The sequence below is a fragment of the Astatotilapia calliptera genome, chromosome 1 (assembly GCF_964374335.1).
Source record: "Astatotilapia calliptera chromosome 1, fAstCal68.1, whole genome shotgun sequence".
Taxonomy (NCBI): domain Eukaryota; kingdom Metazoa; phylum Chordata; class Actinopteri; order Cichliformes; family Cichlidae; genus Astatotilapia; species Astatotilapia calliptera.
In genome coordinates, this window is record NC_137422.1 from 9665206 (window position 1) to 9685719 (window position 20514).

Genomic DNA, 20514 nt, shown 5'->3' on the forward strand with positions numbered 1-20514 from the left:
CAGCAGCCTTTCAAACTTTCAAATTAAAAGCCACCAGTTTATTTTAAAATGAGTGAGATTTTAAAAACAAAAGTCTTCAGTTTAGAGCTCAGAAAGCAGAGCTGGTCGGCTACCAATTGAAAGGTTGGTGTTTGGATCTCCAGCTCCTCTGTTCTGCATGTCTTGGTCCAGATACTGAACTGAGCTACTCCCAATGTTCCTGTTTGATTTTCTGTCTCTGTACCAGTAATTTCTTCTGTCAATCTCACTTTGTATTTAGTTCTACTTCCTTGCCTCATCCTCTGTGATTAGTGTTAGCTCGTCTCTCACCTGTTTCCTGTACTCGGTATCTGGTGTGTATTTATTGTCTGAATCGTGCATTTCCCTTTGTTGTGTCCTCCCTCGTGGTTATGTGACATGGTTTCAGGTTTTCAGTTTGTTCTGCTAATTCCCTGTTCTGTGTATGTTTTGGGTTGTTTCCTGTGATTTTCCAGGACTATAGCTGAGTTTGAAGTTAATTCCTTGTGTCAGGGGTCCTGAGTCTGGGTCCAAATCTGCCTGACGCGCAGCCATTTTACGACTTACGACTGTGTGAATGTTAGATAAAATCGCTTGGGCATAGAAAAAAAAAATTATGAATGTAAGCAATTCGGTGAATCATGTTAGAAGTACAACGCACTTTGAACACTGATTTAGAGCAGAAACGTCCTGTGTAAGTATGTGTCAATTTACCACATTTCTATTTTTAAGACTAAAAGCTGAGGCATACTTACAGGATGTTCAGAATTACAAAATAAAAGACTCAAATTACATATTAAATGTTAACTGTTTGCTTTAATGGTGTGAAATTGTAAAGCTAGAAAACCCGAAGTTAACTTTAGAAAATAAATTTGATCATCCGAAATGGATCAGATTTTCAAAATAAAACCCCTCAGTGAGTTAGATTTTCAAAAATAAAAGCGTAGTTTACTTATTTTTAATTTTAAAAGTTTCCAATGCTATCTCTCCTGAGCTTTTCTTAGGCCAGTCTATTTAACGTTTTAACAAAAAACAACAGAAAAGTCCCACAGACAACTATACAAAAACCATTACAGCGACTAAAAGGAACATAAAACATTCAAACATGACATGTAAAATCTATGCAAAGTACTGTAGATCAACTTAATATCAACATATGTGATGAAACCATGTTTTTTTGTTATTGTTATTTATAAAATAAAAGAAGTGAAAGGCAACACCATCCACATCTTCAAGATGAATAATTTCAATGCTCTAACTCGTTTAGAAAAAAAAGAAAAAAGAACAAAAAGAATTTAATAGCAATGTTAAATTTGTTGTAATATCTAGAATATTAGGTATCACAACAAGTTTACCTCATGTCTTTTAAAGTCTCAAATTGTCTGTTCACGCCCTGCTTGTAAGGGAAAGCATGAAAACAGATACTTAAATATGGAAATACTAAAAGCTTAGGCGATGGAAAAGAAACCTTGGACATAAAGTAGGCGGTGATGAGCTGTCAGCCTCATAGCTTCAGGCACATAAACATTTCATAACAACTTTAGAGAGTACATCTGTTATTCGTTTTCCAAGATGTTGTGAAGCTGTCACGTCTAGTATGACAGCTGGTGCATGATGAACTATCAGTAAACGCATTTGGGTCGATGCACATGAAAATCTGCAATTGTATCATGAAGTGTTTCTGTGCAAAAACAACTGGTTTTGAGTGTCTAACTTGCAGCTTCAGAAAGATTCCCTTAAAAACCTTCCTCACTGGACTTGATGGATATTTTTTGCCTGCACTTTCTTCATCACTTTCCGCTGTTCTTCTCATTATCGTCTTTTTATTCCCACTAAATGCACTTTCCACTACCTTTGCCAATATTTTTCCATTCTTACTCAGCGCACACACCGGACTCATAACAAGAGGAGAGGAACAGGAACTGCTTGCAGACCCAGTACAGTTGTGCACAACTTCAGACCAAATGCAATCTTTCACAAGATGAGAGCACAACGGAAGGAATGGGTTAAAGATTTCCGTCCACCGTGCTAACACAGGAAAATGAATCGTCTATAGCCAGTTACACTTCAGACAGACCAGGATACTGTGGATATCATCAAGCTTTTGCTCCTTTCTTGGAGTTTCTCGGGAGGTTTCTTGTTGTTTGGCAGCCACCATGCTTCCTTTCCTCACAAAGAGCGTCCCCCTAATCTTCCACCTCTTCCTAAATCTCAGTTTGTGTCTAATGGGCTGGACACACGGTAAGTAAAATACATTATATTCTGATTCTGAAATTCCAATGAGACCGTCTTTGTGAACTTTTGTGTCTTTATGGGGAAAAAAAAGTTTTAACAAGAAATAAGCCAGCTGACTGAGTTGCTGACTAATTGTGGAGTTATTTTATAACTATGAGTCACTTCTTCTGCTCATCTGAGACTTCAGTCACTTCATGCTATGCACTCAGTGTGGCTTACTGAAACAAGAATAAAACGTACACAGATACAGATATCAGGCATACCAGTGACTAAAGCTGGGATACTTTTACAGTTGAATTCATTTGCCTTTGTGAGTAGAATTAAACCTGGGAAAGCTGTAATTGTTTGTTGCCCTTTGGGAGCTATAACCTGAGAAACATGTTCACTGATTGACTGCAGTTTTCTGTTTGAGAGAAAACTACCATTACACAGCAGGTATATTCATTAGTGCTCCAAATGAAGCATCATAAATTGGATTTTGGGATGTATTTGGATCGTTCTCAAGCTGCTCAATGTGATCAGCATCAATGTGACACTAGGTTTAACCTCCTAAGACCCAAACTCTTCCACAGCATGCATTTTTAATTTCTCTTTGATCTTTGGGCATATCGATGAATGTAAAAACAAAATTACCTATTTTTTTTTTACCTAATTTTTGTTTCTAAGAAAAATGAGAGCCACATATGAGGATATTTGTTTAAAATTTCGATAGAACAGTAGCAGTATAATGTCCTCGTAAGTGGATATCAGGCCCTTGTAGAGCAAAATTTAGTATTTTGGTCAAAATGTGATGGCCACATATGTGGATGCCAGGTCCTAGGAGGTTAAACAAGGGCAAACTGAGATTTGGTGTACACACACTGTATACTCGTATAGCCCTGTTTGATTTTGATGTTTTTTACCTGCTGTAAAAGATCAATATGGTGCCATTCCGTCATGTGATATGTTCTTGGAAGTTTGATCTGCCTCATCAGACGATATTTGAAAGGGACTTGTTGGTACTGTTGACTATTTTTCTACAATCACAAACACATAATTTACGATTACTTATTTTACTTATGCTGAGGTTTCCACTGGCAGCTCTTAGATTTAAAATCTAAATATTTTCCTTTTCCTTCACAGCCCTGAGGGGAGACAACTGCCCGAGCTCTCAGTGGAACGTGATGTGTCGCCCGTGTTGTGAGTACCACCTGATCCAGTGTCGGTGTCCATCAAAAGGCACAAGGGTAGGCTACACTGTTCCCTGCTGCCGCAATGTCCTGGATGAATGTGACCCCTGTATTGTTCATCCAGGTAAATTCTTGTCCTTTTCTGTTTTTTCTAAACAAAACATATTACATGATATATTGTTGTGAAAAAATATCAGAGCTGTTGTGGTATACTGCAAATGACTAGGAGTTCCAATTTATCTTAAAAAATGTTTTCGATTATTACTTTTTGCTCTGCCGTTGTCTCTCTCCAGGCTGCAGTCTATTTGAGAATTGTAAAACCTGCAACAATGGAACATGGAGAGCTAATGATGACTTCTTCGTGAATGGGAAGTATTGTACTGAGTGCCGTCAAGGCTGGAGTGGAGGGGATTGTAAAAGTGAGTAAGTGCTTTAATGAAGTATTCCTGTGAGGCCTGACCAAGCTACAGAAATGTCTAATATTATGAATCATATTCTTAAATGTGATTGCTGATAGGAAAACAGAGATCATGCAAAGCCTACATTATGAAGTGAAAATGAACAGATAAGTGCAGTGCTGATCTTTTTTTTACAATCCCAGGTTGTTTTTCTCTAAGGGATTTTCATTTTATGTCACATTTGCCAGTGTAGTGTCTTATATTTAGTCAAAAATATTGGGATGCTATGTAAAATGTAAATCAAAACAGAATGCAATAATGTGTCCTCTCATGAATCCACACTTTATTCACGATAGAAGACATCAAATATTTAAACTTTGATGAGTTATTATTTCACAAAAGTGATTAGCACATTTTGAAATGTTGGGATGGGGCCACAAAAGGCTGGAAAAGTAACTGGTTCTAAAAAGAAATACTTGGAGACGTGCTATATAATTAGTTAGTTTAATTGTCTACAGGTCAGTAACATGACTCTGTATGAAGACAGCATCCCTGACAGAGTCTGTACTCTCACTTTTTTATACTTATCTGTATAAAAAGGGCATCTTAAAGAGGCAGAGTTTCTCAGAAGTTGAAATGGGCAGAGGTTCACCAGTCTGCAAAAACTTTAATCTGCAAATTTTGGAACAATTTCAAAATAATGTTGCTCATTGTAAAATTGTAAAGAGTCAGAAGATCCCATTCAAAGATTCAGGGAATCTGGAGAAATCTTTGTGCATAAGATATAAGATCAAGAAGTTAATATTGCATGCCTGTGATCTTCTGGCCCCCAGCAGTAGTGCATTAAAAACACACAACAGGAACACTTCCGGAAATCAAAGTTCACTGTGCCAACTGCAGATACAGGTTAAAGACATATGTGAAGATGATCCCAGCTTCTCTGAATCAAAGCACATTTAAAATAGACAGTGGAAAACTTCACAGACACAGTGGAAAACTGTTCTGTGGTCAGATGAATCTAAATTTGAGATTCTTTTAGGAAAACATGGACGCTGTTATCCTCTGGGTTAAAGAAGAGTGGGACCATCCGGCTTGTTTGCAGTGCTCAGTTGAATACACTGCATACAAACTGTATACATACCTGAAGACTTTACATAAATTCATTCAAATAACTCTAAAAATACTAAAAAGAACTATCACAACCAATAAAGAAATAACTAAGACACAAACTGACTTAATTATTTTCTTTATTGGCCAAAGGGCTCCATTCTCTGTGACTGTGATAAGATGTGCACCAGGATACCAGTTATGAGCACTAACCCAGTAAATCATATTCATGATCTGACATTTACATGGAACAGTGAGGCAGAGAAGTCCTATTATTCATCCCCCTGCATACATGATAAGTAGCTAACACTATTTACTACAACAGAAGTACAAATACATGCAATCATATTAAGAGACAGACAGCTGCTCTGCGAATAATGCCAAGCAGAAACATGTGCATAATGATATTTCATCTCACCGCTTCTATTTCTTCTTTGGACTAAGATGAAAACAATCCTCAATTCTCCTTTTTTGTTACTCAGAGCCCAGTTTTTGTAGAAGAAGCTGTGTACAGGATGCTGAATAGCACTGTGCAGCACACACACACACACACACACACACACACACACACACACACACACACACACACACACACACTGACAGACCCTGGCCTTAGTTACAATTCATTAGAGTTGATGCTGACAGTGCTCGTTGCCACAAATGCAACAATTCTGCTGAAAGGCAGGTAAAACAAAAAATGTAAAAGTGACTTATGACTGAATAACAGGCGTCCATCCATCCATCCATGCATCCATTCTTATCCGCTTATCCTTATCAGGGTTGCGGTGAGGAGGCGTTAGGGTGCTGCAGTCTATCCAAGTTGTCATAGGACGAGAGGCGGGGTACACCCTGGACAGGTCGCCAGTCTGTCGCAGGGCTAATAACCTTGAGACCTTGTCCTTTTAGTAAACTACTTTATTAAATTAATTAAATTACTTAATACATGTCTCCAAGGAACATAAGAACCTTTGTTTTTGTCTGAGATGCTGGTACCCTATGACATCCTGTGGCTCAGAGTGTTGTGTAAAGGGAAGAAAACATCAAGAGGAAACATCACCACCATTTAATGTAAAATAAATATCTTTAGCATCTCCAAAGTATGTACAGTTCATGTATGCAGCAAAGGATATACGGGAAAAGCTGTTTAATAATCAGATCTATGGTTAAGAATTTTCAAAATGACACAACCTTCGTTGCAATACACATTATGGACATTTGGTGGCGACAGTGCTTTTTATTGGTTTGCCTACAACTGTATGCAGCCTAGTGTCTACTTAGAGCTCAAGTTCACAAAAAGAATAAAAAGATGGATGAATACTACTTTAAAAAATATATATATATACACAACTACAGATACAGATACAACAACAACCACCACGTAATAATTTAGACCAACTGTAGTGTGAGACTCAGTGCAACATGAAGCTGATATTAGTGCAAAGTAAAAAAGTTTACTTAGTTGCCACTCCTATTCTCTCACATGGTACTTTTTCCATTCTCTACATTTAATGGCGTTGGGGAAATTGCCACTCAGGTGTTATTCTGTCATGTTCTAACATTCTGAGTTACACAAAAGAAGACATTTGGACATTGGGCAATCTCTCTCTTACACAGGCTTTTTACAGAATGTTCTACACAGGCTGACCAACTCCTTGAATAGACTGAATGATCTTATTCTGGGATATTTTTTTAAAATTCTAAACAACCCCATTCCCTTAGCGAAGACTGGTCAACATCAATTCAACATGGCTTTAGTATCTCGTCTTTCTTTTTCTTAACAGCATTAATAGCAGCATGATGATGATAATCAGAACCATCCGAATCCCCCCCGCACACACACACGCACATATATGTATATTTCTTTTTCCTTTTTTTTTTTGGTATTATCTGCCCTCTTACACAGCATGTCAAATTATGGGGCTTAGCTTGCAACAGTCAAAATGCTCAGTGCCACTGAGATAAGTACACATTTAATGGGTATAAGTATAAGTAATTATAGTTCTCTTGTTGGTAGCATGTGGAGGCATCATTCAGCGAGCTCAGGGTCACATAGCCCTGGAGAGTTACCCAACAAATGCTCGATGTGAATGGATAGTGCAAATGGAGAGGGGAAGCAGTATCCAGCTCAGGTAGGTAACTTTTCCAAAGATCTGATATGAAAATCATTCAACACTGAAGGCACATGATTTGATCAAAGAGAAAAGATTTAGTTAAGTCTCTATTTGAAAGGCTCAGAAGGGATCAATGTGACCTCAGGTAATAAAGAACTGCTGAGCTGCAGATGATACAGGAGAGAGTCAAGCAATCTGGCGGTTGCAATTGACTGTGTTGGAATAATAAAAGAGCTGGAGATGAGCGTACTTTAGAGTGAGGACATTCTTGGGTTCAAAGCAGGGTAACAGTTACAAAACAAATGGTATCATTTTGTTTGTTTGGGAAAATAATGTACTTTTCAGTAAAAATACATAGTAGAACATTAACATAAGATATAGAAATTTCTTTCAAATCTATACTTTGGATTGCCATTAACTAGTATAACTCATTCATCCCGCTTTATATCTGTCCTGTTAACGTGCTATACATCAGACTTGGCATGGGGATTAACTCACATCAGGTGACAAACATCATTTCTGTATTGTTTTGCTGCAGATTTTCACTGCTGAGTTTGGAGTCTGACCACAGCTGTCGTTACGATTACGTCGAGGTCCGTGATGGTGACAGCCTGACTTCTCCTGTGATTGGTCGGTTTTGTGGGGATCAGTTACCTCCTCCAATAAAAAGCTCCGGGAACTTCCTACACATTCTCTTCACCTCTGATGGCTATAATAACTTTGATGGCTTTGTTCTTACATTTCAGAAAATTTCAGGTAGGTATTAATCATAAGCAATGTGAATGCATACACACTGCCGCAGGACAGACAATATAACACAAACACGTAACATTATAATGCAGCGTAATACAATTGGTCACAATAATGTTTTAAAGCCTGTCCATGGAGGCAGACTGGATTTATATTGGATTACATTACATTACGATACGTGGCCTTTTATTTTGTTATCACGGTATATGAGTCAGCGTATGCTCTGTGTGAAGGGTTTTTTTCCTCTATGTAATCCACATACAAAACAAACAATACAAATGTGTTAGGCTCAGTGTGCACACAGGCAGTTAACAAATTAGAGAAAAAGCATTTTTTATTATAATTAGAGGGAAGAGTTACAGCAGACCTGTACAAAGCTGTTAGGACTGATAGCGTCTGTTTTATGATATACATATAACAAATACATGGCACTATTCATGTATTTTGTTTCTATGCAGCACATTTCGTCGACGTACCTTTACTTTCACTCTTCATCTGTGTCTGTGCAGCCTCCTTCATAGGGCAGTGATGTGAGACGGACAGTCAATGACACAGATTTATCATACCTGCTCCTCTCTGCCCCATTTACCGCCTTTAAAGCAAATCATGCATCTAACTTCAGTCCCATTTATACAGTCTTTTCCCTCATTGGGCATCAACTGTGGTTTCCTAATCCCAACATATCAAAGCACCACGGCATGAATGAGAGTTATGGCAGTCTTCAGTAATAATTCTGTTGGAAAAAAATAGAGGGACGTATCCAGAGAATGATTTAAGATTTTTTTTCATGTATGCAGAAGATGCCCTATTATTAGTAATAATCTCTAGTGCAACATTGAGCTTCATAGTCCTACAAGATCTATCTTTATATCTATTAGGGGTGCAACGCTACACAAAATTCACGGTTCGGTTCGATACTTTGGTGTCACGGTTCGATATTTTTTCGATACAAAAAAAATGTTCATGCCTTTTTAATTTGTCATTTATTAAAATTATAAATATATATATTTTAACTCAAAAGTACAGTTTTTAAATTTAATGTTGCTGAAACAAAAGTAATTAAAAAAATAAATATATCTCAGGGCTCTCAAAATTTCAAAATCCCTGGTAGCCCTTCGGGCAGGGACTCTTCAGTTTTTGGTAGCCCAAAATAAATTTAAGTAGCCCGAATAAAAAAGAGAGCAATTTTTTGATTGATGTTTTGTTTCCTATTTTGTTTCCTTTACAATATAATACATTAAAGTATAATATTGTAAAGGAAACAAAACATTAATCAAAAAATTGTTGAAAAACAAATTACAACATTTTATAAAAATTACAATCATCAACTCAAATACAGTGGGGCAAGAAAGTATTTAGTCAGCCACCGATTGTGCAAGTTCCCCCACTTAAAATGATGACAGAGGTCAGTAATTTGCACCAGAGGTACACTTCAACTGTGAGAGACAGAATGTGAAAAAAAAATCCATGAATTCACATGGTAGGATTTGTAAAGAATTTATTCGTAAATCAGGGTGGAAAATAAGTATTTGGTCAATAACAAAAATACAACTCAATACTTTGTAACATAACCTTTGTTGGCAATAACAGAGGTCAAACGTTTACTATAGGTCTTTACCAGGTTTGCACACACAGTAGCTGGTATTTTGGCCCATTCCTCCATGCAGATCTTCTCGAGAGCAGTGATGTTTTGGGGCTGTCGCCGAGCAACACGGACTTTCAACTCCCGCCACAGATTTTCTATGGGGTTGAGGTCTGGAGACTGGCTAGGCCACTCCAGGACTTTCAAATGCTTCTTACGGAGCCACTCCTTTGTTGCCCGGGCGGTGTGTTTTGGATCATTGTCATGTTGGAAGACCCAGCCTCGTTTCATCTTCAAAGTTCTCACTGATGGAAGGAGGTTTTGGCTCAAAATCTCACGATACATGGCCCCATTCATTCTGTCCTTAACACGGATCAGTCGTCCTGTCCCCTTGGCAGAAAAACAGCCCCATAGCATGATGTTTCCACCCCCATGCTTCACAGTAGGTATGGTGTTCTTGGGATGCAACTCAGTATTCTTCTTCCTCCAAACACGACGAGTTGAGTTTATACCAAAAAGTTCTACTTTGGTTTCATCTGACCACATGACATTCTCCCAATCCTCTGCTGTATCATCCATGTGCTCTCTGGCAAACTTCAGACGGGCCTGGACATGCACTGGCTTCAGCAGCGGAACACGTCTGGCACTGCGGGATTTGATTCCCTGCCGTTGTAGTGTGTTACTGATGGTGACCTTTGTTACTTTGGTCCCAGCTCTCTGCAGGTCATTCACCAGGTCCCCCCGTGTGGTTCTGGGATCTTTGCTCACCGTTCTCATGATCATTTTGACCCCACGGGATGAGATCTTGCGTGGAGCCCCAGATCGAGGGAGATTATCAGTGGTCTTGTATGTCTTCCATTTTTTGATGATTGCTCCCACAGTTGATTTTTTCACACCAAGCTGCTTGCCTATTGTAGATTCACTCTTCCCAGTCTGGTGCAGGTCTACAATACTTTTCCTGGTGTCCTTCGAAAGCTCTTTGGTCTTGGCCATGGCGGAGTTTGGAGTCTGACTGTTTGAGGCTGTGGACAGGTGTCTTTTATACAGATGATGAGTTCAAACAGGTGCCATTCATACAGGTAACGAGTGGGGGACAGAAAAGCTTCTTACAGAAGACGTTACAGGTCTGTGAGAGCCAGAGATTTTCCTTGTTTGAGGTGACCAAATACTTATTTTCCACCCTGATTTACGAATAAATTCTTTACAAATCCTACCATGTGGATTCATGGATTTTTTTTTCACATTCTGTCTCTCACAGTTGAAGTGTACCTCTGGTGCAAATTACTGACCTCTGTCTTCATTTTAAGTGGGGGAACTTGCACAATCGGTGGCTGACTAAATACTTTTTTGCCCCACTGTACTTGGTTCTAATTGAACAGAAATTTCTATGAACTTGTAAGAACTGTGTAGGACATGAATCAGTCTGTGTCAGATCCTGAATTTGAAATTTCCACTGAAGTCACGGGTAAGAGGCAAGTGGAACCAAGAACTACGCCATTTGCTTTTTGAAGTTTGCAAAGACTGCTAAATTGTGCCAGTGGTAGTTCACTCTTTGCAACATAGTACGCTGTTCTAAACAGATTTTTCAGGTTTATTTTTAGTATGTTATTTGCAATCGGTGTTTGTTCTGGGAAAGATATTGCAGACTGAGCAATAATGCATTTCTTGCATTTCTCATGGGTTCTAATGGGGGCCTTTCTTAAAATGACTGGTCCCAGTAACAAAGGCGCTTGTCGACTCAGAAATCGAGAGAAAACCAACAACACACCCGGCAGAACATTATGTTATTTACACGGGTGCACATAAGTGGTTCGCATGTGCGCATTCGCTGTCAAAATAAAAGACGCGCACCAGATAAGAAGTTGCAACGCGCGTTTGCGTCCATTTAAAAGGCCCTGTTTTGTCCGCTAGAGTGGGATTTTCACGGCACATTCTGCACCACATCTCTGTGCGTTCATCATTTGTTTGAAGCCAGCTCACCTCCTGCAACCACTTTTCCGAGAATACGCGCTTCTTTTGTGGTTCGGACTCCTTCTGACATTTGTTTGGAGGTGGAGGAACACCAAAGTAATTGCTTAAAGGAGCTTGCTTCTTCGACATCTTTAAGAGTTCTAAACAAATGTCTGTCCTCCTCCAGAAAATCTTATGTATGCAAACACGCGTTGCAACTTCATATCTTGTGCGCGTATTTTTTATTTTATTTTGACAGCGAATGCGCACCTGCAAACACTTATGTGCAGCCCTGGTTATTTAGCTCGTCATATTGCAGCCACAGAAATTCTTTTGTCCAAGAAACCATAAAGCTGCACTTTCTTTTTGCCTTATAGTCTGATTTGTCCTAACTTTTCTGTTTTGTGGTAAGCTAGCGGCAGTGTTCTTCTGCAGATGTCAATAAACGGCTGTGCTCCCTGGCTAGCTCACGGGAAGCAAGACCAAACGACACCTCCGTCTCCTCGTTGTCTGAGCTCACCACATTGGTGTCAGAAGTGGGATGATGGTGGCACCCCATGTTCTGACCCGAGTGCGCCAAAAGAAGGCACCTGGACATTTGCAGGACTTTTTGTGGGGTAATGGGGTCGTCAAGGACGACTGACCCCTTAAGTGGGGGCTATGTAGCGGGTCAGGGCTGTTCGGGGTTCTGTTTGTACAGTTATGTTTTGTTTATCTTGCCATAGTGACAGGTGACGCCCTCTCACTGCGACGGTGTGTCCTTCCGGGGTCAGAGGGCGCCCTGTGTGTTGTTGTTGTGTGGTTGCTGCGCTGAGCAGGGGTCCGTTCTTCGTACCTTGCTAAGTAAGTTAGCTGGATTTAATTGTTGACGATTTCGCCTGATCTTGGATCGTTCGGTTCTCCGAAGCTCATCCGGGACTTGCTGTCATAGCAACAGATCCGTAAGCATAAACCTGCTCGGGAGCAGGTTTACTTTATGTAAACAGGATTAGATCGCGGCCACTCAGGTATGTCCGCTTCATGTATACGAAAGCAACAGCAATATTTTACCACTGTTTTACCATAAATAAATAGTATCAATGTAACTAAAGATAATGCAGTATTTGATTCTTTTATTGATTCCATACAGATACATACAGGTCATTTCCTAAAAAAAGGGAAATGTACTATTAATCATTCTATTTCATGTATTTGATTATTACAGATGTAATTCATATTTTAGAGTAGTAATAGTAAATTACTTCGTGTAATCAGGATGAGAGACCATGGCTATAAAAGTGAAGGTGGATTTGGGAAGTCTGTCGCAGCCATGTCCTGTCCGTATACGCGAGCCACCCATTGTGGAAGGTGCAAGATTGATATGGAGAGTTCTCAGAATTCAGCGTATATTGCGGGACAGACAGGATCCTTTAGCTCAGCGCGACAGTGTGCTCATAGAGAGATATCGATTTTCCCGTGAGGGTATTATTTACTTAACCAACTTGTTGACGAGGGGGTGCAGGACCACCACCTGTCGTTTTTTGCTCTGCCCTTTTCTTGGTTGCTGTTATAAACAAACAAACAGTTTATTTCAGGGTCTCTTTTCAAGAGACTAAAAGCAATATAAGTGATAAATATTACCATTCTGTAGGATATTCTTATATTTCACGTTTACTTGTTCCCATGTTCTGGTGGGTCCTGTCGTGGCTCTAATGTGAAAGAGGATATAATATAATATAATATAATATAATATAATATAATATAATATAATATAATAAATTTACCCTACCGCCTACTGGTGTTGGCCAGAGGGGCCGATGGCGCGATATGGCAGCCTGGCTTCTGTCAGTCTGCCCCAGGGCAGCTGTGGCTACAACCGTAGCTGCTTCCACCAGTGTGTGAATGTGAGAGTGAATGAATAGTGTTATTGTAAAGCGCTTTGGGTGCCTTGAAAAGCGCTATATAAATCCAATCCATTATTATTATTATTATTATTATTATTAATAAATTACGAGTTTAATTTGTCAGCAACTTTCTGCCAGCCCTCTCTCCTTGCTTTTGCAGCCTTTGCAGTGTTCCCTTGCGTTTTAATTAAACTGAAACTCCTGAAATCCCTCAATCAAGAGTTCTTGCTCTGCTGCCGAAAAATGCTGAGCGCGTTCCTTCGACATTTTCGCCGACCAATCAAACGGTTGCCGATCAATGTTTCTACTATCGATGCGTAGCCCCTGTTAAGCCACCCAGTGATCTCACATTACTTCATCCAGCTATACTAATCGTCAACAACAGGTGTGTTCGGAGAACCGGAATAGCGAGCTCAAAGTTAGCGCGATGATTTGATCTTGGATGTGTCATTTGATCTTGGATGTAGTAAGCAAGGTACGAAGAACGGACCCCAGTTAGCTAGCGGCAGTGTTCTTCTGCAGATGTCAATAAACGGCTGTGCTCCCTAGCTAGCTCACGGGAAGCAAGACCAAACGATACCTCTGTCTCCACCTTGTCTGAGCTCGCCACAATATTAAACATATCAGGTCTCCATAAGGAGAATCATGTGCTAACGGCTGTCTAAATGACTCGGGTAAAGTTTGTAGCATGCATGCTTGTTGTTTTTGTCTGCTTCCACTTGTCTTTGCACTAGGATGATGTCGGCGTAAATGTGCAGTCATATTCGTTGTGTTCCCACTAGTGCTGTCAGCGTTAATCTCGTTGAAATGACGTTAACGCCACAACACGGCAAATCTCCGTTAACGAGCTACCCCTGATCGCCCCGTGCGTGGGGCTAGACGGCCAACACGTTAACAAGCTAACTGCGCTAACACACTAGTTCCCACCCATGTAATTGAGCATTGCGTGGCACATCCAACATACTGTTTTACTTTAGTCCATGACGCGCTTACCTTCAGGGTCATACGTCACATGAAAACCAAAATAATTCCAAACGCCAGATCTGAATGAGGGTGGGGAAGGTTCAATTTGCCATGTTGCAAGGAGAGCTTAACTTCTGTCTCGCTAGCTTGCCCTGCGCTCTTCCTTCTGACGATGCTGTCTGTGTTGAGTGCTCAGTGGATCTGCGTTCGACAGTGCAGCCTAGGCGGAGTAGTCGAACGCAGATTCACTGAGCGCTCAACACAGACAGCATTGTCAGAAGGAAAGTTGATAAAATAAATTACAAATTTTGTATTGTTCGATACATATGCGTACCGAACCGAAAGCACTGTATCGAACGGTTCAATATCGATACGAGTATCGTTGCACCCCTACTATCTATCTATCTATCTATCTATCTATCTATCTATCTATCTATCTATCTATCTATCTATCTATCTATCTATCTATCTATCTATCTATCTATCTATCTGTCTAAGAGATTTACACAGATCGATACTATCTATCGATAGATATAAGTTACTTTAGCTGTTTATATTATGTCAATATAATAATGTGCACCCTTATAAATGTTATGTTTATTGGTTATTCAGTGTTATCTTTCATTTATCACAGTCAGAAAATTTCTTTACAGTGTCAGCCATCAAGAATGTAGCATGCGCAGCACCAGACAAACCAGTGAATGGATACCTGCTGCCTGTATATGGTCCAGAAGAGGAGCTCATATTGGTAAACTACCGGTGCCATCCACCTTTCAGGCTGATTGGCATGCAGCAGAGGACCTGTCTACCTAATGGCACATGGAGTGGCACTGCTCCCTCATGTGTAAAAGGTTTTTCTTGTGTGTTTTAACTCCTCCCATGGTGCTTGTTGTGTTCTGTTATAGTGTTTGCACACTATTATTGACAGTTAGGAAATACATTTTTCTCTCTTTTGTCTCAACTGCATACAGGTCCAACAAGCCTGGTCCAGTGCGCTCCTCCACCCAAACTGCTCCACGGATATCACAGACCTGCTCTTGACTCAGCTGGAGGTGCTGAGACAATTGAGTTTTTCTGTAAAACCTCCTACATTTTAAGTGGAAACCACCAGAGTACCTGTCTCTCTAATGGATCCTGGAGTAGCAGGTCACCAAAGTGTGTTAGAGGTAATAGTTTTCAAAAAAAAAAAAGGAAGAAAGATTTAGGTTGTAGCTGCTTTTCCTCCTCGTTGTTACATGAGGAAAAAAAAATAGAGTATAGAGTATTACATTGTAATATATTGTAAACTGGGAAGTTTATAAAGAAAGATTAGACATTCTTATGTGTTTGTCACTACAGTATTTAAGTCCCTGATATTTTTAAGCAGAATCATTTACATACACATCTACTTATTGTTGCCACCTGCTTGATTTACCTTCACAGTCTGTCGAGAGCCCAGAGTTTCTGAACTTGTACGGCAAAGTGTTGTGAAGCCACACCTATTGCTAAGGTAATGTTATATGTGTGTATGTATGAGTTTTGCACACCTAAAGTTATTATTTTGGATTTTTTTATGTTACTTTGTCATTATACAAATTGCTGTGATGGTTTTACTTTGTGAGGAAAAAAACTGAACAATCCGACAGACTTTCCTCTTCCCTGTTCTTTGATTTGATAGCAGTGACAGCAGTTTATGTAGCTATCTGGTGTATTGCCCTGACACATCTTTGAATTTTGCTCATATTCATGCCATGGGTGCTTCAAAGACCAGAATCGCGCACTTAAGTGCAGCATATTCAAAAAAAGCAATGTAGCATGCATGTGAAAGAAGAAGTCATTTATGCCCCTTATTGTGTCCCAGATGCTAAGCACTAGTAGAACTTGAAGCAAACATAGGTTATTCTCTTCTTGGTTTTATGATTGAGTAAATCCACACATTGAAAATGAAATGTCATTTAGCTCTAAAACAAAATAAGAAAGGACATGAGTGGGAGCACGTTGGTAGAATTTGGAGGCTCAAAAAATATTGGAAATATCAGTTTGTAAACAATGAATAAGCAAATCTGTATATGGGTAAATAAAAGATAAACAAGATGTATGTATATGTATAAAAACTCACAATGCTTATCACACTGAAAAGATGAGCTTTAAAGGCAAACTATCTCTTTCTTTTAGACAGCGTTCAGACCAGACTCACCTCTCATCCAGATACAGCGTGGATGATTTGTTGTCCGCTGGCTTTATTCCACTAACATCCGGTGGATTGTCCAGAGAGAAAAATGATGACACCTCTTTGGCTGAGATACCTCGAGGTTTTCACCCAGTTTACACTAGCATCGACTACAAGTGTGCTTCACCTCTCTATCGAAACAAAGGAAGCTCTCGACGCACCTGTCTGAAGACTGGAAGGTGGAGTGGGCACTATGTTTCCTGCTCACCAGGTGAGATCAGCAAAAGTTTACGCTTGGCTTGTTAAGTGAAATCTCTCTTAAAAAACAGAGAAATATAAAACACCATATTGGTACATTGCACAGACACAAATACCAGCTAACTCGTGCTTATGGAGATGATACTTTTAGCTGCAAAGGGTCACCAAAGCAGGTGGAGCCACATGTTTGATTTTGCACATGCTTTTATGCTGAGTGCCCTTCCTGAAGCAACAATCTGATTTATCCTGGTTTTGGGCTGGTACAGTACCAGGAGTATGTTAGCCTGTGTCTCCTCCTGGTCTCAAACCAGGGATCTTTTGCATGCAAGACAAATGTGTACTTTTGTACTTCTGTGTACAGAAAAAGTATTAGTTTCACTGACTACAAGTGAGGAATAGACTCATCTGACAGGCTGTTAGTTACATATAGTTAACCAGTTTTAACCACACATTACCCGTTAGCCTTTCCTCATAATATCAAGTTTTTTTGCAACAAAGATGGTGATGGTGGAAACACTCATCTTGAGGCTTCATAACATGATTCCAAAAACAAATGGTAGGAATTTGGTGGGTTTTTTAAAAAGCCAACCTAAAGTGGTCATTTGAGGAACTGCACTTTTTGGCTTTATTTTTCTTCTTGACCAATACATTCCAGCGTTGTTAGCAAATTTCAGAAGTATATTCTTAAGTAAGCTAAATTGATGTGTGAACTTAGCTCTTACACCTGAAAGATTGTAGTTTGACTAAAACGAAATAATGATGATCTGTTTGAGTTCAGAAGCAACCTACCGCAGATATTAGATTCATTCTGTAACATTTATATTGCAATTTTGTGACTCTTCTGCAGTTACACGAGTCACGACACTTTTAAATGAATCATCTTGGTCACAGTGACATCTTATTAAGAAAAAAATTACGCAGACTTATTTTGATTTTGAAGTAATTCTTTGACATTTCTGGAAGTCAACTGATCATCATTCTTACCTGTCTGTCTGTTTTTAAGGGCTAGATTCTAATTTTAAAGCCACTTTCACATCTGCACTGTAAAATTTAATACGTTTCTGTTCTTTGTCCTCTCTGATGTCACAGTTTGTGGCAAATTTGACGCTTTCAGCAGACACAACCTCTCCGACGCTCAGTGGCCGTGGCACGCAGCCATTTATATCCGCTCACCACCTGATCACACTGTGAGCACCTACACGTCCCCTGGAAGGATCATAACAGACCAGCAGGGGGCCTCAGAGGAGTCCACATTCTGGTTCCTGGCCTGCAGTGGAGCTCTTGTCGCCCAGCATAGAGTCCTGGTGGTGGCTCAGTGTGTGGTAGACAAGAACAAGCAGCAGCACATTCAGCCTGAACATGTGAAGGTTGTCATAGGCAAGCAATACCATACACCCAGGGATGTGTTGAAAAGCCAGCACCACCTGAGGGTAAAGTCCCATATGCATGACAACTTTTTACTGTTTAAACTTGCCTAAACAATGCAGTCTAAATGGATGAGCATGTAATATGCAAATAAAAAATATTCATTAATGCCTTTTTATATCAGTAAATCCTTTGCAGGTCAGGTTATATGGCAAATGGTCATTTCACTTTCACCCCACATTAAACCTAGAAGCCACCATTTGGCCTGAAAATGACCAAACAGTGCTCATAAATATGTGGTCTTACATTAGTTTTTTCTTTTTTTGTAAGTCATAAAGTGCAGAAATGCTTATAAATTCTGCAGCACAACAGTTGATAAAAAAGAAAAAGAAAAATCAGTCTTAATTAAATTGAAGTTGGATATATATTTGTTTGTAAAGGTATAAAGTGGATAAGGTGCATATTTGATATGCACTTAAAGCTTACATGGAATGCAGCTATATTTTCTTTGGTTCTGCACATCTTGCATGCATATAATCTAATCTTGATGTGTATTCCAAAAACAACAAAACTTGGCATGCAACTCAGTAGTCTAACTTCCAATTCTCCCTCATCTTCTCTTTCTGCCCCAGCAGGTTTCAGAGATAGTAGTCCATCCAAATTTTTTCTCCTCACCAGACTCTGATGTGGCTGTGCTTAAGCTAAAAGACAAGGCCAAGATCAGAGAGCGCGTGTTGCCTGTGTGTCTACCCAAAACGCAAGGAGGGGAGGTGACTGCGCAGGAGGCTTACACCGCGAGGTGGATTTTACCAAGCAATCCGAGGCACCTGGGCCACTCTGCAACCTTGAGCCTGACAAAACTTGTTGAGCTGACTGATGTTACTCATTGTGAAAGAGATTTTGCTCAAGGAGGGGCACATACCACAGCGATCAGTGACAATTCATTGTGTGTCATTAGCAAACCGTTCAGTCCTCAGAGCGCCTGCCCAATTGTTATTCCAGGCATCACAACCATGCCAGCTGTGTTTTCATCCACAAGGGCTGTCTTGTCAGGTCACGAGGATACTCACCGAGCCTCTAGTGCAGGCTGGCAGCTGCTTGGTTTAGAGAGAGCAACATCTTTTGAGAAAAACAACTGCAACCAACCGAGTTACACAGTTCACACACAAATTGCAAACTTTCAAGACTGGATAGAGCAACATGTGAAATAGGTGCTTTTGGTACAATCTTATAAAAGGCAGAATTTCAGCAATGTTAATAATTAAATCTGAGTTCTGTATATTTCAGTGCTGCTAATTATGCAAAACAAACTAAACTAAAATGGTTTTAAGCACCTAATGCATACCTACTTCCTATACTACCATGTGATCGTTAGAACTCTATTATGTGTTTGCACCTGCAGCGATCACTCCCATATAAAACACATCCTCATGCTTCTAAGAATAAATTGCTGTAATAAAAAAGACAGACAACTGTTGACCTATTTATTCTCAAAACACGGGTAGTTATGTAATTATTGACATCTAAAACATTAGTTCCAAGCAGTTATTGTTTTGTTTTTTTAGTAAAGCTAGTTGATTTATAAAGTATATTGTGTGAAACATGTAACATGCTTTTCTACAATATAAATTGCACAATATGCATTAAAAATGTGTATTTCTGCATCATTTAACTTTTTGCCATTTCAAGTAAACTTTAATTGTGTTATATTTACAATCTATTTACAACTAGGAAATGAATTGTGTTTAAATAATTGTATCACACAATTTGACACAAAAACCATCTGCAAAGAACCTTGTGAGTACTTTTGACCAGCATTTAAATTGAATCTCATATCTCAAAGCTCATCCAGTGCTTTCTTGACTACTTTCACTTACTTTTCACATTTGGCAGTCCTCCCATCTTCATCTGGTCCAGAACATACCAAGTAGGCTGCTAACAAAAACTAACATCACTGTCTTCCAGTGAAATTCAAAATTCATTTTTATTTTTCATTAATTACAAACAAATATACAGTAATCCTGCTGAGACCCAATTCCACCTATCAGCCTCTCTGAATATGGGTCTTTTAACTGTTCCATGCTCTTATTTTATAACCATTGGCCACCACATTTTTAAGGTTGTAGCTGCATCTGCACACAGATTGAGCCTTCCTACCCTATCAAGGTGGCTGAATCTGTGTTTTGTTTGCTGATAACTCTTTTTTTCCTAGGTTTTTCTTAATCTTTCACCCAATATTCTTGGCTGTTTTTCACATCTAATGTGTGGAAGTGTGTGACAGGAAGGAGTGTATGATATATGCTCGTGTTTTTATACGTTTTGACACGTATGAGCACTTTTTCAAACACACTGCTCCAAAAATAAAGTTATTGTTATTGTTATTATCATTATTTTATTATTTTTTTTTTTATTGCACATTGTTTCAGTCATTATAAAGTACTTTAGAATTATTTCAATTGCAAATGAAATAGTTAGCCTATATTAACTTATCAGGAACAAACTGACTGGCAGCTAGGACTGGGCCATATCATACCGTTCACAGTAATACCAGTATAATGTTGGGCAACAATAAGAAAATAAAATATCACGATAGAATA

General features: G+C 39.3%; 1 protein-coding gene across 1 annotated transcript; it reads left to right on the forward strand.

The window, feature by feature from the left end:
* Window positions 1-1905: 1905 nt before the first annotated feature.
* pamr1a (peptidase domain containing associated with muscle regeneration 1a) lies at window positions 1906-20301 on the forward strand. The gene is made up of 11 exons (XM_026178713.2): window positions 1906-2238; window positions 3355-3525; window positions 3695-3820; window positions 6921-7035; window positions 7556-7773; window positions 14799-14996; window positions 15117-15311; window positions 15568-15634; window positions 16300-16565; window positions 17642-17982; window positions 18553-20301. The coding sequence occupies exons 1-11, from the start codon at window positions 2154-2156 to the stop codon at window positions 19126-19128; spliced, it is 2358 nt and encodes a 785-aa protein (XP_026034498.2). The 5' UTR covers window positions 1906-2153; the 3' UTR covers window positions 19129-20301.
* The last annotated feature ends 213 nt before the right edge of the window (window positions 20302-20514 follow it).

Coding starts and splice junctions, on each gene's coding strand:
- pamr1a (XM_026178713.2), top strand. CDS start 2,154: ATGCTTCCTTTCCTCACAAAGAGCGTCCCCCTAATCTTCCACCTCTTC. Junction 3,526..3,694: donor CCCCTGTATTGTTCATCCAG/GTAAATTCTTGT, acceptor GTCTCTCTCCAG/GCTGCAGTCTATTTGAGAAT. Junction 7,036..7,555: donor GGAAGCAGTATCCAGCTCAG/GTAGGTAACTTT, acceptor GTTTTGCTGCAG/ATTTTCACTGCTGAGTTTGG.